Source organism: Thunnus maccoyii, chromosome 6 (assembly GCF_910596095.1).
Source record: "Thunnus maccoyii chromosome 6, fThuMac1.1, whole genome shotgun sequence".
Lineage (NCBI taxonomy): Eukaryota > Metazoa > Chordata > Actinopteri > Scombriformes > Scombridae > Thunnus > Thunnus maccoyii.
In genome coordinates this window covers 4,640,971-4,668,601 of record NC_056538.1, presented here as the reverse complement: position 1 = coordinate 4,668,601, position 27,631 = coordinate 4,640,971, and the positions used below count along the sequence as shown (strand labels likewise).

Here is a 27,631-nt window from a genome sequence, read left to right as displayed (position 1 = left end):
AAATAAAAGGCATGACTTAACAAGTTCAGGTGTAGAAGGAGTAAACATTATGTCACATCAAGAATTCCATTCAGCTTATTCTTATTTTTAGTACAGTGTTTGAAACTGGAGTGTCACATACAACATAAAACCCTGCAAATCATGATTTGCATATATAATCTTTGTAGAATCTGGTCAGAATGTCAGTTTATGGGCCGTAGAGACACGCCTTGTGCTGCTGACCAATACATGTGTACCTAGATCAATAAATATGTAAATGACAAAAAATATTCGTCATATCAGAGGGGGTTGACCAAACTAACATATCAGTCAAACCTGAAAAGAGAAAAAAGTAGAAACATATGTAAAAGAAAATATTTTCTGCATGTAAAAACTAAACTGTGAGGCTATTAATATGTTTAGCTGCCCTGAGGGCAGATTTCATGGCAGTTTCAATCCACCCATGAGGTGTGGCTGTGTGTTCTCCTGCAAAGTGCACCCGTCCCTCACTCTGGAACAGTTCACTGGCATAGTGTCCCTGCTGGTAGGGTGTGAATATGGCGAAGGCTCCCAGACTGTAAGGATCCAAGCCCCACTTCTTCACCAGTCCCCCTGTACACAGAGGCCTGATGCCCTCCCCATGGATCTTCACCAAGTCCTCCAGGACAACAGCCATCAGCTCATCCTCGCTCATCCCTTGGAAGAGGGTGGAGTCATCGGAGCAGGTGTAAGATGCCAGGAGGGCCCCTGCGGCTGTCCCGGGGAAGCTGTGGCTGGGGTAGTAAATAAAGCGAGAGGGCCGGTCTGTGATACTCTTCCCTCCTCTGATGCCCTCTTTCTCCCAGAAACGCTCGCTGAAGCTGAGTACCACCTTGGTGGAGCTGGCGTAATGGACTGAGCGCAAGGCCTCCATCTTGTCCCCAGAGAGAGGGGGCTGAAAGTCAATGAAGAGGCTGGCTTTGGCCGTGGCTGTAACCAGGGCATAGTCCACTGTAAGGTTGGTCAGGGAGCCTGAATTATGCCAGTCCTGGTACGTTACAGTCACATTGCTGCCGCCTGTTTGGTTGATGAGTTTGACCTTGGAGTTGAGAAGGATGGTGGCATTTAACACTTGGTAGAAAGCCATCGGGAGGTGGTCAAAGCCACCTGTAATTTCGAAGTACCTGGAAAAAAAACACAAAAAACTCAATAATGACATCATTAAATCACAACACATCATTTAAAGCTGCACTAATGAACTTTTTAGCATCTTTTAACTAATTGTTTTGGTTTTGCAGCCAGCAACTTTACTGTTTTGGTTCACTATTGCTGCTCTCATCAACCTAATTTCCAGACGAGGCAGCAGCTGTTTTAAGCAAAAAAAACCCCAACAACAACAACAACAACAACAAAAAAACCCCTGTATGCAACCTGCCCAGCACCATTGGCAGACAGACAAAGTTAGCAACTAGCTGGTGAATATAGTGGAGCATTTAGCAGCTAAAGAGCCAGATATTTTACTTAGTAGTTATTGGAGACCAAACCAGAGATAAAAGGAGAGTGAAACATGACTCAGAAACATGACTCTAAATGAATGCTAATGTTGCTCAGTTTCTGCTTAATGTGAAAGGCAGCTGTTAACCAACACATTCACCACAACAACTATATAAGGTTGTTGTGTTTTCAGCTTACTCTGTTGACCCCAAGGTGGCCAAAAAAATCCATTAATGAAGCTTTAAGTGAAAATATCAATACCTCAATGTAAAAATACTCTGTTACAAGTAAAAGTCCTGCATACAAAATGTTGATTAAGTAAGAAGAAAGTACCAAAAATACAGGTGCTTATTATACCCATTGTCATTTTTAAAAAAATATTACTGGTGTATAATGTGTGAGCAGCTGTTTAATGTTGTTGCTGGTCAAATTGAAACTGATTACAACTACTTTATGTACTGTTGGGTAATTAAATCAATAATATTGCATAGTAATTCATTGTAATCATATGATTTGTATGTAAAATCTGAATTTACAAAGTAATCTGTGGTAGCTATCGTAGACATATAGCTTTCTCAAATGCTCAAGTAAAGTAAGAATACTTCATAACTGTACTTTTTTAACTAATTAGTTACAATTTAGGTTTTTTTGTGTTGTTACAATGACTTTGTTCTTAAATAAAGTTAATTGTAAAGTAAGTCTGAAAGACATTTTATAGGTTTGAACATTTTAGGTTAGTTATTTTTTACAACCTTAAATTTTTGTGTTATTTTTGCTTGTTAGATTTAAAAAAGAAATGCAGAACATATTCACATAAGACATTTATCCATCCTTAAGAATCCTCAATTAGAAAAATAGCTTTTCTGGCTCCTGCCCACCGGGATTAAACTCAATCAATGAAATTATTTTTGCCTTCAGAAATGCTCTACTTATGAGAAACACTGGTAAACCCAAGTTAGGTCCACAGACTGTAGGTTGCCAGACACATAATTGAATGAAATAAATATTTCTTACTCAGTGTTGTCATTGATGTCTGACTGTATGTACAACATCTCTACCAGTGATGTGTAGAAGAGGCTGTTTTCATTCAGGATGTCCCCAATCATTCTCAAGGCACCTCGACTCAGGTTGCCCTCCTTCACCAGATATTCCTGTCAGTGACAACAGAGATGATTTAACTGCATAGCAATCAAATGTTGAGTGTTATTGATGTAGTGATATTTTGCCTTCAGATTCAAAGTATGACTTGTGTGACATGAATGTTGAAAAAAATGAACCGTTACCTTCACTGTGTAGGAATCATATTTATCCAACATGGCACTGCAGCCAATCCTCTTAAGGTCATCCCTCACCTATGCACAGATTACAATACTTACAAAACAACATTCCTAAACTGGGAAACTACAAAAATAATAATGATGTGTGGCATGTATACAAACCTTCCACAGAGCCAGATTGAAAAGCTGAGCAGCTGACATTCCCCTCTCTCTTCCATTCAAGGTGTAGTTGAGCACATCAGGGTTGTTTTCCACAGCATAGGTTTTGTGTAGCACTCCATTTACCAAATAGTAGGTGTTGATGTCATCTTGGATGAAGTGGTTCAAGGAAATTTGTAATTTGGAGGCCAAGGAAAGCAGAATCCTGTGAAATAGATATTGAATATTAAATATCTATATAGCATTTATAATTGCATTCATAAAAGCATTTATTTGGAGTTGTGGTGCTGGGCAGGAAGTGTACAGTGGATTTAAAAGGACCTTTTGCTTAAAGCAGCTACTTGCTGCTGCTGGAAACAATACTGATGAGAGCGTGAGAGTGAACCAAAACAATATGCTGAAAGACGCTAAAATACTCTGTAAAGCAGATGGGAACTGCAGACTTGTGTGATAATTCTCTGTGGGTTCCTATGTTAAACCCATTTCACATAAGGCTACAAGTAGTCATTCGTTGTTAATCATTTGACGTCTATTATTCATGTAAAAATATTGACTAGAGCAGATTTAACTAGAAGTAGTAACAACACATTGTTAAAATATTCAAAAGTCCTGTGTTCAAACCGCTGTATTATCTACAAAATATATTTTAACCTGCAATAACAGGTGAAAACAACACAATATTCACATATCATAACCATTTAAGTTGATATGTTGAATTTATTAGCAGTTGCTTATTTACACATCCAGCAGTTACAGAACATTATCATTCATTTGGAGTCATGTTTCTGTCCACCTGATGAATGTACTGTAAGTCCAATATTCACTCCCTTTTAGCTCTGTTTTGGTCTCCACCAACACCTGAGGAAAATATCTGTTTTTTTAGCAACTGAATGCTCCTCTATGTTCACCTGATAGTTGCTTCACACATACCTTGTATGGGTCTGTTTGCTGTTTGGTGCTGAGCAGGTAGTGTGCAGTGTTTTGATTTTATTTTTGATGCAGATTGAAATATTTTAAACATTTTCTGTTAATGAAATAACAAATTAAGAATTGTGAAATGTTGCACTCTGCAGGTTGGTATAAATGGACAGTAAATGGTAAATGGGCTGCATTTATTTAGTGCCTTTCTAGTCTTCTGATGGATGTGCAGAGTGTGCAGTATTTGTGTTTATATTTATATCTATATTTGTTGAGGCAGCAAATGCCAACATTCACCCATTCACACACACATTCATACACTGATAGCAGAGGCTACCATGCAGGGTGCCAACCTGCTCATCAGGATCTAATCTATTTACATTCACACACACTGTCACACAAACATGGCACAGCCTTCAGAAGCAATTTGGGGTTTTGTTACTTGCCCAAGGACACTTCTACATGTGAACTGGAGGAGCCGGGGATCAAACCGCCAATCTTCTGATTAGTGGACGACCTGCTCTACGTCCTGAGCCACAGCCGTCCCAAATGGGTATATTTTTCTTTTTGACTATATACGTATATACGTATATATTGTATTTAGTGTGTTTCTTACCTGATCATATTTTTCTTAAATAGACTACTACTACTCATACCAGTGTTTTATAGGTTAGAGGTTGCATTCTGTTACTTTATATATTAAAAGACCTGTTGATTGGTTTGATTACAATAGTAAGTTCCCATCTAGTGTTTCTAATTTGAATGGGGTTAAACCTTGGTTTATATTTAAATTACATACAGTAACGCACCTTACTGTCTTCAATACAATTCATGAATATTAGAATGCACTAATGCTCCTGATGCCTGCAGACCTAGCAGACGTAATGCATCATCTGTTTGATATTTATATAGCTGATCTCAATCTCAACTGCATACAATATTTTTATACAATAAGACAGTTTGTTGTGATTTTGATAACTGCTCTTTATGCAGAACGGCCCCTTTCACAGGTATACAATGTCACTGTATTGTTGGTACTGATATGTAAACACCATTTGGTGTCACTTTCTAAATAAAGCATTATGGTCAATAAATCATTTATTAATACTTTATAAATTAGAAATAACCAAAAGACTCCTGCCTGAAAAAAGGCTGCAGGCCAGAGCTTCCAGACAAGAATACATTTAACAGTTTATTAACATTTATAGCTAACGACTGTTAGACAGCTGTCAAATAAATCTAGTGGCATATTGAGTATTGAGTATAACGTAGCAGAAGAAGAAAATACTTAAGTGAGGTAGACTACAAGTACCTCAAAGACTACTTATTGTAAGTATGGTACCCAAGTTGTAAACTGAGTACTTAATTATTTTCCACCACTGGGTAAGACAAAAAAAGCCTGTTTCGGTATTTTTTGATGAAGCAAAGTGCCTTTAACATCATGAATCCACTCACTGCTAAACATAGTCATATTATGGCCCCTCAGATGGTTAAAAAAGATAGTCCTGTACTCACTTATGAAAGCTGGGGATCCTCATGGCTCCCATTTCTGCATACCAGCCTTCTCTTCTGTTCCTGAAGGTCTCGACACGTCCTCCAATACGGTTACTGGCTTCTATTATGGTCACCTTGTCGCCCATGGGGACACATGATCAGTCTTATGAAATTCACTCTAACATGCACAGCACAAGGGCTCACTCAGAAAATATGCTGATATAAATGACTTTACCTTATGGCCAGCATCTTCTAAAAACTTTGCAGCGGTCAGCCCAGCGATGCCCCCACCAATGATTGCTACATGACGAGGTGTCTTTGCAGCAGGAAGACCTTTATCCACAATGTCGAGAAGCTCGCTGTAGTCTGTGTCTTGGAGGCACTCATACAGGGGGTCTCCAATGATCCCACTCACCGCAAACACCACAACCCCGACTAGAACCAGAGGAACTAACAATAGGCAGGAAATACCAGTTCAAAGCATCATGAGGCAAATGCAGAAGAGGAGGAATATTTTCAAACTTGAGCAACCGCAGCAAATGTCACAGAATATCAACTTAAAAGGAAAAAGCCCCAACTGATTACTAAGCCACCGCCAACTTCCAGTTTCCTTTCCTCTTTATTTACATGAACAAAGTCACTTCTGTACATAGAACTGTGGTTTTACGACAAAAATTTTGGACATCATCACAGGAATTCACCTATACTGCACAATCAACTTCTCCCTTCAACAATGCAGATATTTATTATGAATTACATTCACGTCTACCTTCATGATTGCAGATATGATGATCACACTAGCAGTATCATGCTTGTAACTATCAATAGACCTATAATGTAATAGCAGTTTAATACTTACAGAATTTGCACAGAGCCATGTGAGGGATCATCTTGACAATGGAACTCCACAGTCTGGGCTTCTTCTTTCTGCCGTTGATACTTATACTATCAGAGGAAAATGAAACCTAACAAAGACAAAGTTAAATGACTCAGACTGTATTAACACAAACAGATGTAAGTTTCATATTCCACAGAAATAAATGTGTTTAGTTCAGAACTGAACTGTCCTTTTTTAAGAACACAGATAAAGGCATTCAGTTTGGTAGCATGGTTAATTATTGCAGTTAATTGATGCACATGCATAATTATCTAATATAAGAGGAGAAACAGACGCAGTTCAGACTAGATGTTCTGCATTCCACTCACCTTTATCAAAGGTAATGTCTCGTAAGTTGTCGTAAGCCTATGCATGACTGAGAAGAAATGACTGAGTCCCTGATTAAGCTAAACTTTTAACGCGGTGTCTCTCCATACAAAAGCAGCCTGGAAAACCTGGAAGCGTGGTATGTGTGAAATTGCACACAACGTAATTTAATGAGGGACTGTGTGGCTCCTCAGGTCTTCCAGAAATATTTTCCCACACCGGCTCGAGAGTCAACCACACTGAACAAATCAGATTAGCGAGGTTATACTAGTCATCAGCATACCTCATTTCCTCCATCTTCACTCATTTCAATACCTGAACTGAAAGTGTTCATTCAGTGGTATCCAAAAATATCTGTCAAAGTCTCAAGCTTCATTCAAACTTAAAGTTGCATTACGTTACATTAAACATACATAATAAAGTACAAGTGTTTATTTTTTCTATTACCATTTTTTTCTCAAATTTTAATTAATATTTACTACTTACTGGTAAACATGTGTAGTCCGGGTTGCCAAAATAAAGCTGTCCCACTCAACCAGCCTCTTCTGTGTTCAACAGAAAACAGACAACAGACAACAGAAAACAGGCAGCTTTTATAGGCTGCTGTAAATGAAAGTAAAAGCAAGGAGGAAAAGCCAAGTTACATTTCCCGAACAAAATGAGAAACCGCATAGTATTTTTTTTTGCATTCAAAGCTAAATGCTGAATAATTACTAATGGAAGTACTAAAAATGGAAGTGATAGAAAGAATTGGAAAGACTTAGAATTAAAGAAGACTTTTACCTGTTGAAAGCCTTGAGTAGCAGAAAAGGTCTATATGTCCAGTGGAGTTCTGACTTGTGTCAAAGCTTGATTTGGACCTGAACTGTTTGATCGCTGGTTCATCTGAGGACTCAAAGAGGGAGGCACTTACCTAACCTTGCTTATTGTAGCTCAGGTGAGATTTTATGTCACAGGTTACAAAACTGTACAGCAATATATAGATGATCCATAACTGAACACAGCATTGTTCAGTTATGGATCATCTATATGAGGTCACTGAACTAGTGAGGCTTTGGGTGTTAAGTCAGCCATGTGATGTGCTTTCAAAACACCTTATGAGAAATCAGACAGTGGCAGTTAAAAAGTTATAAAATTGAGTTTGCTGACCTTTGGACAGTGTACAGGGTTCAACCCTATTATTTATTTATTTTTTTTACAGTTTATGGGTTCAACGTTATTGTTTTACGCAAGGGCGAGAGGGTCAGAAATCTACTTGCCCAAAGTCAATTTTGCCCCTATACAATTTTTTTTTATTATTCAGTGGTTATCAAATAACAACATAGACTAAAGTTAATTGTCATGTTTAATCTTTATTTAAGTAAGTAAGACAGAACAAGGACACAGAGTTACACTGAACACTAAATTCTTTTGATCAGCCCAGTTTTCTTTCTAATGATGGAACAGTCTCCTTAACCGATGGCAAATACATTTTTTAGACTAATTTCTTCCACTCCAAGCTTCCTGATTTCTCTCTTTAATGTTCCTCGTTCTCAAGAGTGTTTAATGCAGTGAAAAATGCAGTTCTCACATAATCCTGAAGGATGTTTGTTTCACGCATCGCACTACTAGCCTACTCAATTCTTGATTGGCCAACTGTGCGTGCCACTATTCTCCGATGCATGCAAGGGGAGGGTGCTATGCTGTGTGCCAGAGAACGAGAATATAAGTAATGATGATGATAAAAAAAAAAAATGATTGAAACATTCTTTTTTTTTTTTTTTAAACTTTTTTTTAACCACTTGCCCTATAGGGCAAACTTTACTGTTTTAGTTCAGGACACAAAACTGATAATAGCTGTGGGACTGAACCAAAACAAACCCACTGTACACTATATCTGCCCAGCACCAAACGCCAGACAGACAAAGTTAGCAACTCGCTTAGCTTGCTTTTCAGACTCAGAGTTCAACAACATAGAGTTGCTAAGTTACATATTTCTAATGTGGTTTTTAAGTTGCTTTGCAGGTTTCAGTGAGAAGACATTCACACGCTTTGTTGTGCCACTTTAGTTTCCTTTGTGGCTTACAGGTCAGGATGTGCAATGTCATCAGTATGAGAAATTAAAATACCTGAGAGTTTGATGTATGATGGTATAATATACACACAGCTTACTGCAACTTGTACCCCAAATAACTCTTTTAGGATGTGTGTGAATGTCATGGAAATTGCCTTTGGTTTGGTCAATGGACCGCTAAGAAGACAAAACTAACACAACAAAAACTAAAATATTTCAGTCTAATTGTAACATGAGCTTTGACACATCAACTCATTTAGACATAATAACATAATAAGAGTTAGGCAAAAGATATTCATTGCTATTACATTAATCCTTACAATTCTCAACAGCATATGTGTGTTAGTGTGATTTGGTGACATCCCATGGAAGCGACTCACGAAAAAAAATAAAATAAAAATGGAAATTGAAATTTATGCAAATCATTTTATGTTAACAATCCCAGCTTTTTGAATGGATCATACAGATATGACCCATTTGCTTGGCCAGTGTGATTTTAGCGAGCTAAAGCCCTATCCCCTGTCCTCACTTCTGCTCCACTAAGCTCATATAACTAAGTTTTCTCACACAATGTTTCTTTCATTATTTTTTCTAAGGACCTGAAAATTGTTGCGATTTCCTGTTCATATAGCTAAATGGGTCTCTTATACTGTAAATGCTATATTTCAAAAAGACCAAACCATTTCAACTCGGACAAAACAATAATTTTGTTAGCATTCAACAACAGCATTTCCCATAAGTCTTAGCCACTGGTATGCTGTGAAAGCCTCAAAGGAGCTGTAAATGCTCTCAAAAAATGATTGTCAGCAGGACACAGGAGGAACATATGCCCCCCAAACTAAAGTCATGAGAAGGCAGCTTTGCAAAATGTCCCTAATCTACATGTCTGTTTGAATGCAAATGTTTGATTGTAATGTTTTTTAGACTATTTGCATCTGGAGAAAAGATTAAAGGTTCCTAAGCAGGAAGACAGACTGGGAAGCAGCAAATCACTCCTCCCTGTGCAGCTCCAATGTACCAACATATGTTTGCAGGAAAAGGGTTGGTATCTCAGGAGAAGTAGGAGAGAAGATGAAAATGCCAAAATCATAAATGTAAAAGACTGCTCAGGCACTGGTGGCACCCAAAAACATTTAAGAAAAATTACTGTGACATGACATTTTGTCGCAAACCTGGTTAGATTTAGTATTAGCACTAATTTATGACATTTCTGTTTTGTTGTGAATATCTCTTGCAGCCTTTTCAACCACTTACAGTATTTGCACATTTTAATGTCGCCATGTGTAGGATTTACATGTGATTATAGTATTTTTTTAAATGATTATGGTGGCACAAGTTTTTGTTTATATAACAATGGGGCAATTCCCGTTAAGGTTCGTGCAGTCTATGAGATGCTTTCAGCCCATTCATCTCTGTGTGCTTGGGCTGAATCTCTGAGCTGTCTGCCATAATGTCTTTTTTTATATAATGACCAGGGGGTGCCAAATCAGGAATTTAAAATTCTACACATGGTGGCTTTAATGTCAAAAAGCCAAACCACCTTTGTTTCTTTTAACAAAAAAAGTCAGATTATCAATTTTATTTATTATTTTGATGGTTCAAACATTTAATACTTATAATAAAAATAGCTGGACTTCTGTGAGAGACATACAACTGTTTAAAGGTTTTCACCTTTGACCATAAATGTAGTGGCTCCAAACGGTGAATTGAGGTTTTACCATATGTTTTCATCCAAGAAATGTTTGCTACAATTATGGAAGGAGGTATTTAACGTTGAGATCTGCTCAGTTGGAAGCAGTAAACATAGGATACCTTTAGAGTGATCCCATTGAAATGTTTGAATATATATGGCAACCACTGATTGAATATTTGAACAAAACCTCTGATTGAATAGACTTATACTAACTTTTATTTTTATTTATTCCTGTTTGATCTTGGGGTGGGTTGAATATATATAGAATATAAGAATATATTCTATTGTCAGATGTATCTACAGCTGAACCATCAGTCGCAGAGCTTCTTTAAAAAAACTGTAGTGCACCACTTGAAGAAGAAAACAAACCTGCATATTGTTTTTATGTAACTAGTTAATTAAATTTAGAAATAAACTTCTTATGTTAATTGACCATCCACATTTAGAAGTTGTTCACCACCTCATCATGTAAAGTACCTCATATCCCATGAATCCTAACCACTGTCAAGGCCCCCCTGAGTGCTGTAATTATTGAATACTAATAAAATATTAGTTATTTTATTTCTATTCTTAAAGTGACATAAGGTCAAATTTTGGTTTAATTTTATTTTGACATCATTCTCGCGCTTCCAAAGCATCATGGGTGAGGATGAGCTATTCTGTCAGGTATTCAAATTCTGCTGTCATCTGCAACCAGAGATATTATCCGTCAAACTACTCCATCAAAATTATATATTGGGAATTCAAATCCTTTTTTGAGTATAAAAACTAAATATAAATGAAATAATCTAGAAGGGCACAATTAATTTACCTTGCGAGGCAGCTGGATTCACGAGATCAGTGCGTCAGGTAAACAATCAATAAACCTGCTTCTGTATTTGTTTGGAATAATCTGTATATTGGCATAGACCGGAAAAAACATGGTTATTACCCAGGATTTCTTTTTGTTTGTTTCAAATAAGGTGCGAGAGGTGTCTCTGAAAATATTGCATAGTTGTTATCCAGTTAATTCAGCTATTGTAAAATATAGGCTAAATATTGACCCTCTTTGTTACTTCCGTCACCACACACATGAAATGACAACTCATCTTTTTTGGGACTGTAGCTTCAGTCAGACTTTTTGGTATGACCTTAATCTTTTTTTAAACAGAAAATTAGATTTTATTTCATTTTATTTATTTTTGTTTCTCATGATATGCTTGTCAAGAAAATGTATGTTATCAATATCGTTTCTTTATTAGCAAAATTCCATATACACGCCAGCAAATTTGCAAATCAGAAACCCTACCTTACTGTATTCATGTCCTACTTAAAATCCTACCTGGACACACTGAAATACTACACAAACTCTAAAGCCGTGAAAACTAGAGCCTTATGTAATGAATTTGATTTGTAATTTATTTAATTTATTATTTATGTTTGCTTTTTCTTTTTATTTCTTCATTGATGTATTCTGATATGTGCACTACCTCGTGTGTACATTGCCTTGTTACTGTAGTGGGAATGGTGAATCTGTTGTTAGTACAATTGTGTAAATAAAGTTTTTAAAAAGGGTGCGTAAGAGCCATTTGAACATACGTCACGATACAGGAAGTAAACAACAGCTCACGAGACCTCCCATTGAGTGCCATGACAGCTGGTGCAGGTGAAACATTTTTCTATTTTAATTAGGCAGGTAAACATTAATTTACACAATGACTTCATTCTATATGTTACACTGTGCAGGTGAAGCGTTTTCTAACGTTACAGCTGACGATTGTTGAGTCTCTGGGTCCTGCTAGTCTAACGCTACTAACCTCTCATCAAAAATGAGCAGTTTAAGGCTGATTTGTTTCTTGACAAGGATTAACACGTCGCAGGACACAGTTGAGTAACTTTGGACAAATCTCTAGAGGCTTCTCTTTACTTCGGCATATATGTGATACACCAATAAACAGATATGTCGTCGATATGTCGACTTATATCATCACCCCGCCCGTAATTATGGTCTTCCTCCGTTACTAATGAACCGTGATGGGTGGAGACGGTTGAAGTAAACTTAATCACAAAGTAGACATTATGTTGAATATAGGCGCTGCAGTCCGAATGACTTGTATGCCGAATGTTTATGTGTTGCATCTAGTGGAGTTTTACGCTTTTAAAACCACGTACCATGTACTACTCTCATGTCTGTCAACAATAAACAGTATATTGTCAAATTTCCGAACAGGGTTTGGCGTCGCGATTTCTCCCCAGAGCAGATAACGGTATACGAACCTTAGTCGTTACTGAGGTGGTGTCGGTTATGAGAGCCGATACATATAAACAGATAAACAAAGAAACATAGTGCGACAGAAAGGCTCGTTTACCACTCACATATGGTGCGAACTAACGTCAACGTTAGCGGCTCGCTTTAATACGCCCTCGCCTTGCAAATGGAGAATTAAATGAACGGTTTACTATGAATGAGGTCAACCGCAGTAAAATTGGGTTTGAATATAGACATTTGAGACCTTTACTACTTAAGTTGATATTGTGTTTATGTTGCATATTCCTAAATATATTTTTAGCTCCACACATGTACTAAGATATACAAAAATACAGCCTAGAACAATAATGTGTGTCTGATATGGTTTTTCCAGAAAAAAGTATAATGACTATATTAAAATCCTTAAGATGGCATCCACTTCTTCTCCCTTATTAAAAATTCCAAAATCTATAAATATGTAAATATATCTTATTTAATCTCAGAAGTTTAACTGCTGGACACAAATACAGTTTCTCAGAAAAGTCCGTTCTCGGTTTAGGTGCACAGGAGGCTTCGAGTTTCCACATCAAACTTGTGTAAGATGCTTGTAGACCCACCACTTATTATTGGATTTACAATGAGCTCAGAGAAACTTTCCACTTTCAGCAGATGAATATGAAAACAGCCATCTAGTGTCAAACTCTGCACATACGTCATTCTGCACAGTGAAGCTCAAACATTGTAGGAACAAGAAGAAAACACATTTTTGAATGGAGGGAGACTTAAATTAAACTAATTATTGCACTGTGTATGAGTTTTACTATTTTATCTAGATCATGATGATTTGTTCCTGTTTTGTACTGCAACTCATCAGCAGACTTATCAGCTAAGGTTAAAGAAAGTTCAGTATTATATTTGTAAACAGGAAGACGGGGCAAGATGGCTCCTGGACAGGAGAACTGAAAACAGACATGACGTTAGCTATAAGTCTGTATTTTGATAGATTAAGAAAAGAACTGTGACGCCCACTTAAGGTGTATAAAACCCTGATATAAGCGCTCCACTAGGAGCCTTAATCTTTGTAACCTAGTCCTGTGTGTTGTATTGTGAAATGCTCCTTCTTGTACAAGAAAATAAATACTGTTAAATTTGATATTTCAGCTCTGGTCTCTATTGTTTTATGGTCATAAAGAAGAAAAATTTTAACAGGGGCCAACATGGGAGTATAGTGGCTGGTATAAGGGGCTCTAGGCAAAATATTGTATACCTAAGCTGCCAGGTGTAGACTGCTATCTGCACTGTTTTTTACGGGTAATTGCAATGACAGGATACACACAAAAAGAGTGTGAGTAAAGGAGCCCAACAGCTTACCCTCGTCCCCCCCTAGCTGGTAAATCTGACCACACGGTCATCCTGTTTAATTCATGTTGATCACATACAAACACCCATGCGGCTTGTCACTCTGTGTTAAACTTTATACTTAATCCATAGTCTCCACTGGTTTTGTCTTTCAAGGTGTGATGTTGCTCTGGCATGTGTGATCCCCACATCTCTTCTTGAGGGTGACAAGCCAGACAGTAACCCCTTCAGTGCCATGGCTGAGGTGTTAGGACAGAGGAGCTTGTTGGGATTTGGTGTGGTATTGGCCTGGCTGGTGCTGTTCCACCTGCTCGTGAACATCTGGCTGCTGTGTGTGTTCACCAGCCTGCTGGTGGTTCTCGGTGGCTGGCTAGGCTCACAGGCTGTCCTGGAGTCCAACAGTGTGGTTCACCTGGAGAGGTTTATCACACTGGAGCAGGTATATGTATACTTAACTTTGCTTTACGGCTCTAGTGTTGGTTTCACTTTTCATTTGTAGACATGTTTATAGAAAAAGCTTTATTGGATTTACTGGGCTAAGATAATCTTAGTCTTGAAAATGCTTTTGGGAAACAGACCCACATCTAGCTCCAGTATTACTTCACTTACACTCCTTTGTGTCATTGCTAAATTTCAGGTTCCACCGTCTGTGGAGGATGAGCATCACTTGGACCAAGAGATCCACAACACAGTGAGGAAAATCATCAGGGACTTTGTCTCCTCCTGGTACTCTACTGTGTCCTCTGAGAGTGCGTTTGAAATGGAGGTTCAAGAGGCCATGATCTCTATGGCCATGGAGCTTAAAATGCGCGCAAGACAGGTGGACAGAAAGGTACTATGATTTAAAAACATGAGTGTTGGGAGCTCTTGCAGAGTGTCATGTGACAAGTACTGAAAACCAAAACTGAGGCAGACATTCACTGTGTTTACATGCACTTAAATCAGTTAGGTGCAGTGCAGTGGTGGCGTTTGTCTGAGATCATCAAGCTCATGAGAAACTCATAACATAGTCATCTCTATTCCAAAACGTTTATATCTTCTGTTGTTAAATTCCACCTTAAAAAAACTATTACTCATTAAATTATTATATCAAAATTTTTAGGTTTAAATATAATATTAAGCCAATAAGAGTCAGACAAAATGGCTCTTGTAAATTACACCAGGCCTTTTATTATGCCTGCTTGTCAGACATGGAGAGTCCTCCCCACAAAACTGACCGCTCTAAACTGCATGGTGTCAGTTAACCACCTATGATTCTCCCTTAAATGCCTGTGCAATAAGTAGCAATATGCACCTTGCCAACACTCGCTAATATGACAAGCAAACTCCAACTTCAGCCTGGTGCCCCTGCTTCATAAATACAAAGAGTACTTAATGACTCTTATCAGACAATATATGATTGATAACTAGTCTTAAACAATCATAAAACAATAGATTAGTTTACATGTATTTACAAGATATATCTGTAGCTGTAAAGAGTGCGAATGAGTGGTCATAAATGTATTAATAAACACTCACCATTTCAGGGACTATTGTGGCTAAAAATGTGGCAAAGGTGGTATCTCAACATGACCTGCTGAGCCTTTATTTATTTATTTATTCTTGTTGGAAAATAAATTCAAACATGCACCAGGTTGTAAGCAGATTCACAAGGCCCTCACTGTTGATCTGTCTGCTTTGCAAATTGGCAGCACTAGCTATGACTTCTAACAATAACTGGAAAAATTACAATTTTACTCAGACATTTTTCAGATGAAAATCATGGACTTGGTGAGCAAACATCTTTAGTTTGGAATGCCATTTCATTGTTTCTAAATTTGCATCAAGGTATGATGGGAACCCTGATTATAATGCCATATAAGACACTATACAGTATACAGCACTATTGATGGTGAAAGAAACTTTTCAAATTTTGTTGTGAAAGAAGTGAATTAAGGTTTTAGAATTTGAAAAGCAGAGATGGTGTTTGATGGATGTGTGACTTTTTGCATGGCTGCAGGAGCTGACCCAGAGGATCCTGGACCTGTTTGGCTGCCACTTGCAGGATTACCTGAGAGCCAAGGAGCTGGTGACCGAGCAGCAGATGCCTCCAAAGTGGAGCAGTGAGAGTGAGCAGTTGTGGAAGGCATATTCCAGGGTTACCACACCTCACCCTGCCATGATCAGTGATGCAGTGGAAGTCAACTACACCAGAGCACTAGTGGATTTGTTGCTGCATGTTTTGGTGCCATCGCCTCACTTGGAGACCCGCACTGGACGCTTCGTTGTCGGGGAGCTCATCACCTGTAATGTCCTGCTCCCTCTCATTGCTAAACTGTCTGACCCTGACTGGTTAAACCTTCTCATGATCGAAATATTCGGCAGGTCAAGCAAACTGCAGGAGACAATTGCAGCAGAGCCACTGACTTCATCACCAGCACTGCCATCTCCTCCTGCTGAAACAGACCTTGCTCCACAACAAGAGACTTCATGTGTACCTCAACAGAATACTGAAGTTCCTCCACCGAGAGCAGAGACTGAAACGGTTAATGATGCAGAGATGGTCATGCCTGAACTCGCTGCCTATGACGTGATTGACTCAGAGGAGGTTGACTGTCCACAGAACAATACTGAAGAAGAAGAACCCACTCAACCCTTTTTGAGGCATTACATGAGAGGAAGCAAGTCAAACCCATTTTACCAGGAAAATGATTCTGACCTGGATTCTCCATTGGCTGACTATAAACAGAGTTCCACTGATTCCCTGGTAATGATAGGCCAAGAGGAGAGCCAGTATGACAGACAGAAAGAATGTGCCTCATCTGTTGAGAACAACAATGGCATTGACTTGGAGGATGTTTGCGCCAGTCCAGTGGATGGCTCTTGCCCTAAAGTCCTGGTGAGTTCAGAACCAGTAGAGCATCGGAATGGCTGTGGCCCCTCATTGGTAGGGACAGCAGAGGGGACTCCTGATATCAGCAGCCTCCAGAACTTGGAGAGAGATGGTAGTTACCCCTCAGCAAACCCAGGCAAAGACCTTCTTCTGGGTGTAGAACCGGCTGGGCTTGGGAACCCCAATGAGTTGACTGTTGTCAGTCCATTGCAGGTCTCTTCCCCCTTGCCATCGTTCAGTTTTGAGCCTCTCAGCAGCCCTGATGGACCAGTCATCATCCAGAACCTCCGCATCACTGGCACCATCACAGCTAAGGAACACCGTGGCACCGGGTCGCACCCCTACACTCTTTACACCATCAAAGTAGGGAAATGATGTATTCTCCCTCTGTTCACCATTCAGTTTCTTGTTCATGTGTGTACTTTTTCATGTACAACACTTCAGCATTTCAAACAACATGAAAATTAAAAAGGAGAATTGTTAAAAATGTAATAGCAAAACAATAGAAAAATAAATTTTTTAGTATTTATTTATTGTACCTACTGTAAGGGCAAAAATCATAATAATCTAGCTAAGTTTGTCCTAGCATGATTAGAGGCAATGAGGCTACTTTGCCATAATGCTAATATTTTGCTAGCATGTTCTTTAACAAATAGAAGACCCACCTTCCTGCAATTACTTTGACTCAGCACAGAGAAATGGAAACTCAAATTTTGCCTTGTGTAAATGAGAAGCAACAACCTGAAAATGAAAGTAGCTTTTTTCTTTTGAATTTCCCCATTTAATTTATATTCAGTGTTTCTCGTATAATTGTACAAGGAAAACCCCTGCTAGGCCAAAAAAAAAAATTTTAATACCAAAAATAATACCAAATACACATTCATTCAGGAAATCAATAGTGTTTTGGAGTCTGTGCAGGGCTGTACAGAAACATGAGTCAACCTCTATATTGTTGCCTGGGAAACTCTTGGTAGCGTAGCTCCTTCAAGGAATAGGGTAGTGCGTAATGTGTGTGCATAGCGAGTGGTTGAATGAGAGAGCGAGCCGAAGAAAAATGACAGTGAATATGAGTGTAGCAGAGGAAAAGGTTAGCAGTAAGTTGTCAATCTGGCAGTAAATGTACAGTAGACATTACAGTGTGTCAATTAAGAAATGCTGCAGCTTCTTAAGACCAAGAAAAGTCTCGTCTGTTGTTTCCCCAACTGCTAGAAAAATGAAGGAAGTTAGCTCCAAAGTTAGCAAAAATGGGTTAGCCTAACCTGACAACACTAAGCAGAGAAATAGAGAACAGAGAAATGTGTGGCTGCTGAGTTCACTCTGTCCCGTATCATCCAACAATTTTTACCCCCCACCCCCGCCAGGCCAAAGCAGTCAACCAGGGGAAACACTGACATTTGTACTTTTTATTGTAGTTTTATTGTAGTCCAAATAGTCAGATAGTCAAAACTATATTTTAAACTGAGTAGGAAAAATCATTCATGGTGGAATTTAGTTTGTGACACGTTTAATCACTGATTTTATCGTTGGTTTAAATCAAGAGTTTTTTTGTCCTTTTTTGTGGTCCAGTTTTCAAAAATAAAACTGTTACTGCTTGGCATGAACATGTTAACATTGAACTCCAATATATTAACTGGCAGTAGCTTAAAGTACATAAATATTAGTATCATTCCTTAAGACACTAACTTTGTCACAAACAATATGTTATACAAAACATCAATATGACAGGAAGGGGAAAATATGGTGAGCCTTATACTTTGTTGTGATGCTTTTCAGTATGAGACAGCAATGTGTTGCGAGAACCCAGGGAGCATCCAGCCTGGCTCTGAGGATACTGAAGCTTTACAGACAGGCTGTGAGAATCCATTACCCATTCAGCCAGTGGCCTATCACACAGTCAACAGACGATACAGTGAGTTTCTTAACCTGCAAACACGTCTGGAAGAGAAAGCAGAACTACGAAAACTCATCAAAGGTAAGATAGAGGGAGCTTATTATGAGCTGCCGGTGAGCAAAATTGATGTTAAATTCTTGGACATCAGTTACACGATGCATGTTTGATTTATGTTTGGTATTTGAGCCTACATCTAGGATTTTATTATATTGTAAATAATCTGACTTTTCGTTAAGGTGTGAAAGGTCCAAAGAAAATATTTCCGGACATGCCATTTGGAAACATGGACAGTGACAAGATAGAGGCCAGGAAAGGATTGCTGGAGACCTTCCTAAAGGTTGGTCGATTGACATTTCCTAATGTAACATTTTATGTAGCTTTTGATCTTTGATGTTTTAGACTAGCATTCTGTCCTCTTTTTCAGCAACTGTGTGCCATCCCTGAAATAGCCAACAGTGAAGAGATGCAGGAGTTTCTGGCTCTCAATACAGACGCCAGGATTGCCTTTGTCAAGAAACCTTTTATTGTGTCACGCATAGACAAGGTTTGATCCTGAATATTTCATTATGGTGCATCTGAATAAAACATGAGTACACGCTAAACACGCTATATGTACATGGTAATTACTATAATCACACTGTGATGCAGTGCCATAAACACAACATATATGTAACACAATGAATACAAATGTTTCATACTTGAAGAAATTGAGTTTATTTGTAAAGAAACATAAGGCTAAACTTTTATTGGGTTCATAGTGAGTTTGAAATGTACTGCATATGTGTTTGTGTGTGTAGATTGTAGTGAATGCCATTGTGGACACCCTGAAGACAGCTTTTCCTCGTTCAGAACCTCAGAGCCCAACGGAGGATAATGAAGGAGATGTGGATGGAGGGAAAATAAGAGTTGACAAGAAGAGCAAGTATGACCACTGTTTTTCAGAGCAGTATATATCCAGATATGATGGAAACACAAACCCACACAGACTATCAACAGATACTTCTCGGAGGTCAAGTGGCTGACCTTTACGCTCATCTTTACCTTTAACCTCTTTATACTTTATAGGAAGGTCACTTCATTGTGAAAAGTTTTAGTGTTACAATAATAAATAATACAGTAATAAAGCATTACCAGAATTATAAAACATTCTCATCTCTAGGTCCATTTAGTAGATGATGTGGAGCTTTTGATCATATCTAATGATTTTTATCAGCAGACAGAGTTTGCCCAGTTGTCATCAAGTTGTAAATCTTCAATTTCAAATTAGTTTTACATTATATAGTTACTCAATAACATAGTTATCCTTTTCACTAAAATTATAGCTAAGGGCATTCAACTATGAGAGCCAGGTGTAATTCTCAGTAGGGATGCTGCCAGTCTGGAGATTCTGATAATATCATATGATCTTCACCAGCTGATGGAGTTGTCATGAAAATGTAAGTGTTCATATGTCCATTTTTACTGAACACTTCAGGGACTTCTTATCCATGTTGGCTTAACAGTGTAGTTTCAAAGCCCGAGAATGAACTTTGAAACTCAAATATTAGCACTGTTTGTGGGTGGGAAGCCAGTGAGGGATCATGACCTGCATGGAAGGGGGATAGTGTGAACCTCTGCGTGTGGTATGCCCCCCTGGTGAAGCTCCTTGCTGGCAGGTAGAAACATTCAGCCTGGTCTTTGTAACAGAGAGGGTCATGTATTATGATTTATGGCTTATTTTATCATATGGTGCATGCTGGTTGTTACAGTGTGAAATCAGACTCATGCGGTCTTGTAGGTTCAATTATTGCACAATGATCAGTGATAGAGTTGATTTAGATTTTTTTTGTCTATGTTTGATTATGAATTTGTTTGTACACTCCCAGGTCGCGGCTGAAGTTCTCCAGTAAAAACATCCCCTTTATGAATGGCTCAGACATAAGACCACCAGTTTTGTTCAGTTGGGAACAAACTAGCACAGTAAGTTACATTACAGTTTGCACTATTAATATCTTATCCTTGATTCTAATCCACAGTGACACTATTTAGCACCAAGCTAGTTGCGATGAAACAAAAATGAGATTCTTGTGTTGTTTTCTCTTTTTTGCTACTTTGGTAATCCAGTGACCTTGTTGGATGATTAAAGTTTTTTCTGCTTTTACACCCTACCCCTCTGTGGTCTCACAGGTGTTTAATGGGATGTCTATGGGAGATCTGAAAACCTTTATCACTGAACAAGAGAAACTGGCCATCAGACCTGAGCCAGAGAGGGGGGACAGTCCAGTGGTAGGAGAATTCGGAGGCAATCTGGATGGCAGCTCGAGTGGAAAGCAGAGTCAGGAACATGGTAAGAATGGCGTGAGGGGATACGTTGTTTAATGTTGAATTCACTCTGCTTGATCTCAAGCTCAGTCAGGTTGCTTCGTTTTTACATGTTTTAAAGCTGCTATAGATAAGTTTAAGGAGATCAAAGCACTGATGTCAAAGCAAGCTGATATAAAAATGGTACCCCTATCATCATGTTCAGTCACATCCAGAGTTTGGCTGCATTCAGACTAAAAACAACCCTGCATTAAAACAATGCAAGGGGCTGCGTTGGTGGGGGTGAGTTGTATGCAGGGGGTTAGACAGTGAATGCATTTAAATGCTTATCAGATGGAAAAACCCAACACAGCGGTTTGTAAAATTCACAGACAGGATCTTACAACCTCGCAACAACTGATTTATCTTTTGGTGTGACAATTGTTTGGTAAACAGTTGAATATGCATGTATGTGGTTGGCCAACGTAGCACCCTGTTGCAACCAGTGGATGAGGTTTTGTGAAAAAGCTAACAGCCTGATATTGTAGCTAGTAACAATGTAGGAGTGATTGACCAGACAGAATCATGCATGTGACATCAACCCCAGAAGAAGAATTGGTCCACAGCTGTCTTTGTTGTCTGATTATGTTGATTTATTTTTATTGTGTCTGAATAAATTTTAATCCATTAACCCAACGCAGCTTTAATATCACAATCTCTCTCCAAGAAAGTAATCAATGTTACACTTTCTGTTTCCTACTTTGTTAAAGATACTAAAGAAATTACTTAAATTCACTTACACTGCTGAACTCTTGATGGCTTCACAAGCTTTGTCTGGTGCTTCCTTTTAGACTACTAAAGGAATCATCATAGCAGTGTTTTTTCAGCTGCAGTTAAGTTTCTATTACAAACGAACAGAAATCAAATATTTTTACTTCGCTAAAACTCCATTGTGAACTCGAATCTTAACCTCCTAGCCTCACATCATTGTCTTTGTAATCAGCATGACTGCTTGTGTGACTCACCCTGGCTTATTGCTTTATGACTGTCTGCTTTCATTTTCCTTTGTGCCTGACCAACTCACTGACTCACTGACTGTTGTCTGTGACTGTCTTCCTACTTTCTGTCTGCTTTCTCTGCCGCTTTCCATTCAGTATCTCAACATGATTACAGTGGGACCATTTAATTGAGCTATTACAATATTTCAGTCACTCAGGATTCATCAGACTGGGTTCATATTTTGGCAACCCTTGACATACAGCCTTAGTTGAGGAGATAAAATAGAAAACCCTGTACAAACTCTGTACCTTTGGTCTTGACCATGTCATGGCAGCAACTCAATAGACCTGTGCTGTTGCTGACTGTGTAGACGTGAGGACTTTGGGATGTCACTCAATAGGAGTGGGTGTTAATAGTTTCTAGGACACCACTTCATCTAAATATTCCTCAAGCAATTTCAAGTTGATCTGTGCCCACTAACAGATGGCATCAAGGGTTCAGTTTACTTGAAATGTGCTTTCCAGTTTACTTGGGGGGATTTCCAGCTGCTGATAAAAACAACGCATTTCTCCTCAGTGTGGGTGTGAACATTTGATCGTGGACTTTCCAAACAACAAAAAAAACCTAACCACAAAACTGCTGAGGCCAATGTTGTGACTCTTTATATGTCATTCTCTCATTACTGTATATGACGACACATTTTTGTACCAATCCGATGACATGGCTCTGTTGAGGGGAGGAAGCTGCTCGGCCCTGCTACCTAGCAGGACCGCAGCACTGGCTTGGTGCAGCTACCCCCTGCTGTGAGGCTGTAGAGGAACAGATTGGATTGGCACGGCACACGTGAAGTGGACAGACCTAGGCTCATGGAAAAACAACAGCCTCACTCTGGCGACAACCTATCTCCAGATCTCTCCAAGCACTGCGTGTCTTTTGTGTGTCCTGATAAATTTAAAGCCTGACTTACATTCAATACCTCTGTGCACCTGGCCAATTGTGTGTAACGTGTGGATGATTATCAGGTTGTTGACATAACTGTCCCCTGTTCCGGCCATCATAATCTGACATGCATGGGAGCACAACACAATACCAAATCAGCCCACAGCCATAATACATAAAACACAATCAATTATGTAACATGTATCACACAGTCGCCCACAGACATTTAAAATTTAGCTAACTGCAGTAAAGCCAAACAGTAAAGCCATATGGCCCACCAATTGTGTGACAAAAATTAAGAATTTTGTAATCACACATTTTGTAAGCACATGGCAATTAAATCTGCAATGCGTAACTTTTACATTAAAATTAACGTCTAATACATTCAAGCCCTTGCCAAACGAGTTCACACAATGCTGATTAAGCCTATCACGGCTTATGTTTTGTTTGTAATTATTATATAGCCTAGTTCATGGTATGATTAGTAATGATGAATAATGGTTGATTATTTTCATCCAGTTTTTGAGACCCCACCCAACCTCAAACTTGAACTTTTGTTGCTGTGGGGGGAGCTCAAGTCTCTTTTGGGGGAGCTAAGTACCCCCTGGCTCCCCTGTAATTCAAACACTGTTTCAAATGCTTTTAAACAATCCAACAAGTACTTTGTTTGAGGCAGACTGTACTGAGGCTGTTATCCTGTTGAGAGTCATCATAGCTTTTAAGTTTTTGATAGCCTTTAATGGATGAACCACCTGTACCTGTATATGCCACACTAAAGGTCGACTCTTGTGATGGTGCATTTGGATCTGGGATTCATCAGGCCAGACATCCTTTTTTGAGTGATCAGTTGTGTACTGTGGAGAGTCCCTTGTGTTCCAATTATTGTACATCTTCAAAATTGCTGTGTTCAGAAAGCCCAGCAACTCTACAGTCATAATGATGCTCAAATCTTCTCTCCTGGTACCCATGATCATCTCCTTTCTACAGTTTGTTAAACAACGTAAACCAATTTGTTGTTCTAGTCCTAAGCTCTAACTGTTAGATGTCCATACCTCTTACTAGTCACCATGTGGCATCATATTCAATCGCTTCTCCATCTTTCTCCATCACAGGGAATCGTCAAGAAAAATGAATGATCTCATTAACATCATATGGAAACTATCTCTGCATTTGCTAACATTCCCCTTTTAATTGAATCCAAATTGCATTTCTTCCTTGTTAGGCATCTGGTCATTGTCTTTTTGAAGGACTGTTTTTTTTTCCAGACAGTCTGGATGGATGAAGGGTGAATCAAGTGCCTATTTCTGACCAGACCCTGAAATGTTCCACTACAAAAGCTACCAGACTGACAGTTATGTCAGTCCTCTGTTATTTTACTTTCACAGCAGATGTGTAAATGTCAGAATGTCTTCAGGAAGATAAATGATGATATTTCAATCAGTGTGTTTACAGTACACACACAATATAAGCTGATAAAGTGGTGTTCACATCAGCAAATAACGATCAAAAACAGCTTTTGTATCCATCTCCTCCTTTATCGCATTTGTGTTTTTTCCCTGGTGGTAATAATGCACTGGTGAATGTGTTGCATTGAGTCACCAAAAAGAGACACTAAAAGCTCAAAGCTTGTTGAACCCAAGTGCAGCTAATTGCTGTAGGCAAATGTTTGTACTGCAAATTATAGGAGAGATTAAGTATCATGAGTATATCACCAAACAGCTGGTAATGAAGTTATATCAGTATCTTTTCATCATGCTGGTAATCATTTGCATCCACTAATTATGAAGTTTTAATATTTAAAAAATGCTGGGATGTGCTTTTTTTCCACCCATGATTTGATGGTTTGTTGTGAGAACAGGAGACTAGTTAGCGAGTGTATTTGTGTCATGGAGCTTGTGGAACAGCAGCTCCATCAGACTCCCCCCAACAAGTGATGTGCACTGTGCAGCTAATATTACACCCCATTACTGTGAAAAACCAGATTAAAGCAGAAGTTTGATTGAAGTGTAAATTGACATGGCAGGCTCTGTAATGAGAGAGAACACTGTTTTTTCTTACAGTAATTAAATGTTACTGTTTATTTGGAAGTACTTGATTATTGTCTGTTGGATTTTTGTCAGTTACAATGGACTACACAACCGACTGGTTTTCACAGTGGAAAATGCTATCAAAATATCCATAGAAACCTCTGAAAACAGTGCTGCCATGGTCTGTGAAGTGTGAAACTACAAACCTTTGACAACCACCTCTCAAGACTAAAGAGGGTTGAGTGTTTGAGTCCTTGGAGGATTTTAGATGGAACATCACTTTTTGATGCCATCAAGATGTTGTCTGTTTCTCTGTTTCCTGATCTGGTTTTTCACTCTTAATACACATATATCTAAATGTATCCTGCAGATAGCATTGAAAGGGCTGTGCTAATAAGAAGTTTTCATTGTCTTTATTAAAAAAAACATAGTGCATGTCGATGAAACAGAAACATGGTTTGGATAAGCCAGCAGCATCCAAGTCTAACCACATGAGGGCAGTGTTAATAAATGTATGAAATGGAGTACTGATGTGATTCCTGGACCCGCATGTTCATCAGATGCACACAGAAGAAATGTATAACTCTGAAACAGATTATACTTGTACTTGTTTTGTCTCTCTACAGATCCATCCGTCTGTCAGATGCTGCTTTCGCTTCACCGTGCTAAACCAACATATGTTATATTTTTAATATGGTATCTTTGCATGTAACACAGTAATTTTCTTGCTTGTGTTTTGCATGGCGTGGGCACAGCAGCCGAGACAGCGTTGGCCGAAGTGGCTCTGAACATCTTGTGTCTGCTGATGAAGGAGCAGTGGAGCTGGCTGTGCACTGAAAACATTCAGAGGACCATCAGGCTGCTGTTTGGGACCCTTATTAACAGGTGACATGCCGCATTCATTTAACAGTGCTGGGACGCCACAACAGAGTGCTCTAAGAAAAACTTTATTTAAGTAACACTTATCTGACGGCAGACATTTTCCAGGGAAGTAATCATAAGAGATACAGAGAGAGATAAATCCAACACATACTTAAAAGAAAATATATTTAGATAAATGCATAGAACGAGTTAAATGAAATAAGACAATTAAATCCATGATTAAAGGTTTAGCCATGCTAACGATATGGCTCTAGTGATGCCAACGTATGTCTGTCAGAATAACCAACTGCCTGTCAGCTAACACTAGTCCAGAGTAAACTATTTTGACAAGTATAACTAGACAGATTCAAGTAATGCACTCAGCAGATCACAATTCCCACTTTTCCAGCACTTAACTTTATGACAGAAAATAATAGCCTTGCCTGCACTTTTAACTTAATACTAACACGTTCATGTATTCAACATGTTCTAAGCATGCTAGTTTGCTAATGGCAGCATGGTAGCTTGTTGAAATATTAGTATTAATGCTGACAAAAGGTACAGCTCAAACTGTTTAAGACTTAGCCAAGTCTGAAAATACAGAGCTTAGCCTGGCAAAGAGGTTTTAGAGGGTCACTAGTGTTTCTGATTACTTTTTGTCTTGTGTAAGATCAGTTGGTTTGTCCTTGACTACTGGACCTACAGCCATCGTCCTCAGAGGTTCTCAGTGTTTTTGGTGACAAACTGTATGGGTTTAGAAGCATTGCATCTTTTGACTTGTACCCTTTTATCATGGCACTGTGGTTATTAAGAGACTAATTTGGGTCAATCATTAATGCAACACTTCACAGCTCTGTACATGGATGTTATAATGTAATGGTAAAAATCCTCTCTGTCCAGGCAGCTGACATATCAGTTCCTGGAGAAGAAAGCTGAAATATTATGTAAAGTAAATCTGCAATAGTGTCAGTGAAAATGACCTTTTCAATCCAATTTACAATTAAATGATGTTTAAAGTGCAGGCAAAGACAGTGCCTTCTGATAAGGTTAAATGTTGCAGAATCCTGAATATGTTGTAAATAGGTTGTTAATATACAACCCTCCTGCATATCAGTCCAGTAAATTTCAGTTTTCATAAGATGAGACAACTGAGCAATACTCTGACCTGTAAAAAGAATTTGCACATCTTCAATGCTGCACTTAGCTGTAAGGTATGTCTGGGCAGTGGTCGGTTAGCAGTTAACACATGTGTATGTGAGCTGTAAGCAGACTGTGAAGACAGTCTAGGTGTTTTTGGCAGCCTGGCAGCTTTTTAACTGTGCACACTCACAGCATCTGTTAGTCCCAACAGTTTATGTGTTATGGCTGTCTGTGATTCCCAAAGCTATTATTGTGGTCAGCACAGCTGAGTTAAATGGTCAGGCTAATGGTTTGCTTTTAAGGTACTTGGTCAATATTAACTGTCAAAATAGAAAAGGGGAGCATAAATGTGTCTAGTAAGTTTTATGTAATTTTGATATACACTGGGATTCATCTTCTGATAGGGATGCAACAATAAAACGTTTTTCTCTTCTAATACTGATTCTAGTACCTCAACTGTGGGTGTCTGCTGCTCCGATCTAATATCAGTGCTCTCCTTTTCCCAAATCTGCATACCTCTCTGCATGGAACTCATGCAAGATACTCATTCAAAAATGTATCCATGGGGAGGATGCACTCTCTTTTTCATCACTGCTTTACTTTGCTTTCACACAGGTGAGTTCCTCAGTACACCCACATTTTTCTACTTTTGGCACCTACTAGGAGCTTCTCAGTGCAGCTAAAGTCATCTTGGCTGCAGATGAGCTGCACTGAAGCAACAGAGAGTTTAGTACCTTGCTATTCTTCAAGATTCAAGATTCTAAATGTTTATTGTCACTCCGGTTA

The 27,631-nt window shown here is 38.7% G+C and overlaps 2 protein-coding genes across 6 annotated transcripts in view; one reads left to right on the top strand and one right to left on the bottom strand.

Moving 5' to 3' along the window:
* Positions 1–12: 12 nt before the first annotated feature.
* Positions 13–7,333, bottom strand: il4i1 (interleukin 4 induced 1). 2 transcript variants are annotated; one of them, XM_042414036.1, is made up of 8 exons: positions 7,288–7,333; positions 6,160–6,245; positions 5,536–5,750; positions 5,322–5,434; positions 2,892–3,093; positions 2,736–2,804; positions 2,467–2,603; positions 13–1,142 (listed from the first exon to the last, which is right to left on the bottom strand). In XM_042414036.1, exons 2-8 carry the CDS (start codon positions 6,188–6,190, stop codon positions 374–376), a joined length of 1,536 nt encoding a protein of 511 aa, XP_042269970.1. In that variant the 5' UTR covers positions 6,191–6,245; positions 7,288–7,333; the 3' UTR covers positions 13–373. The 2 variants fall into 2 exon arrangements, with proteins under 2 accessions (XP_042269970.1, XP_042269969.1); XM_042414035.1 differs by lacking the exon at positions 7,288–7,333 and adding an exon at positions 6,991–7,158 and having other exon boundaries at positions 6,160–6,265.
* Positions 7,334–11,843: 4,510 nt separating this feature from the next.
* snx19b (sorting nexin 19b) overlaps positions 11,844–27,631 on the top strand; it is a 44,524-nt gene continuing 28,736 nt past the window's right edge. For 3 of the 4 annotated variants that reach the window (XR_006096536.1, XM_042414032.1, XM_042414034.1), the window contains exons 1-11: positions 11,844–11,895; positions 13,993–14,275; positions 14,474–14,668; positions 15,836–17,071; positions 18,482–18,680; positions 18,836–18,936; positions 19,024–19,143; positions 19,397–19,521; positions 20,465–20,558; positions 20,766–20,925; positions 25,600–25,729. Coding sequence is in view for 3 of the 4 variants with exons in the window: in XM_042414032.1 (XP_042269966.1) it covers positions 14,072–14,275; positions 14,474–14,668; positions 15,836–17,071; positions 18,482–18,680; positions 18,836–18,936; positions 19,024–19,143; positions 19,397–19,521; positions 20,465–20,558; positions 20,766–20,925; positions 25,600–25,729 (2,564 nt within the window). In the remaining variant the exon portion in view is untranslated. The remainder of the gene's footprint in view (positions 11,896–13,992; positions 14,276–14,473; positions 14,669–15,835; positions 17,072–18,481; positions 18,681–18,835; positions 18,937–19,023; positions 19,144–19,396; positions 19,522–20,464; positions 20,559–20,765; positions 20,926–25,599; positions 25,730–27,631) is intronic. The other variant, XM_042414033.1, reaches the window with a different exon arrangement.

Coding starts and splice junctions, on each gene's coding strand:
- il4i1 (XM_042414036.1), bottom strand. CDS start 6,190: ATGATCCCTCACATGGCTCTGTGCAAATTCT. Junction 3,094..5,321: donor AGGATCCCCAGCTTTCATAA/GTGAGTACAGGA, acceptor TCTATTTCACAG/GATTCTGCTTTCCTTGGCCT. Junction 2,604..2,735: donor ATGATTCCTACACAGTGAAG/GTAACGGTTCAT, acceptor TGTCACTGACAG/GAATATCTGGTGAAGGAGGG.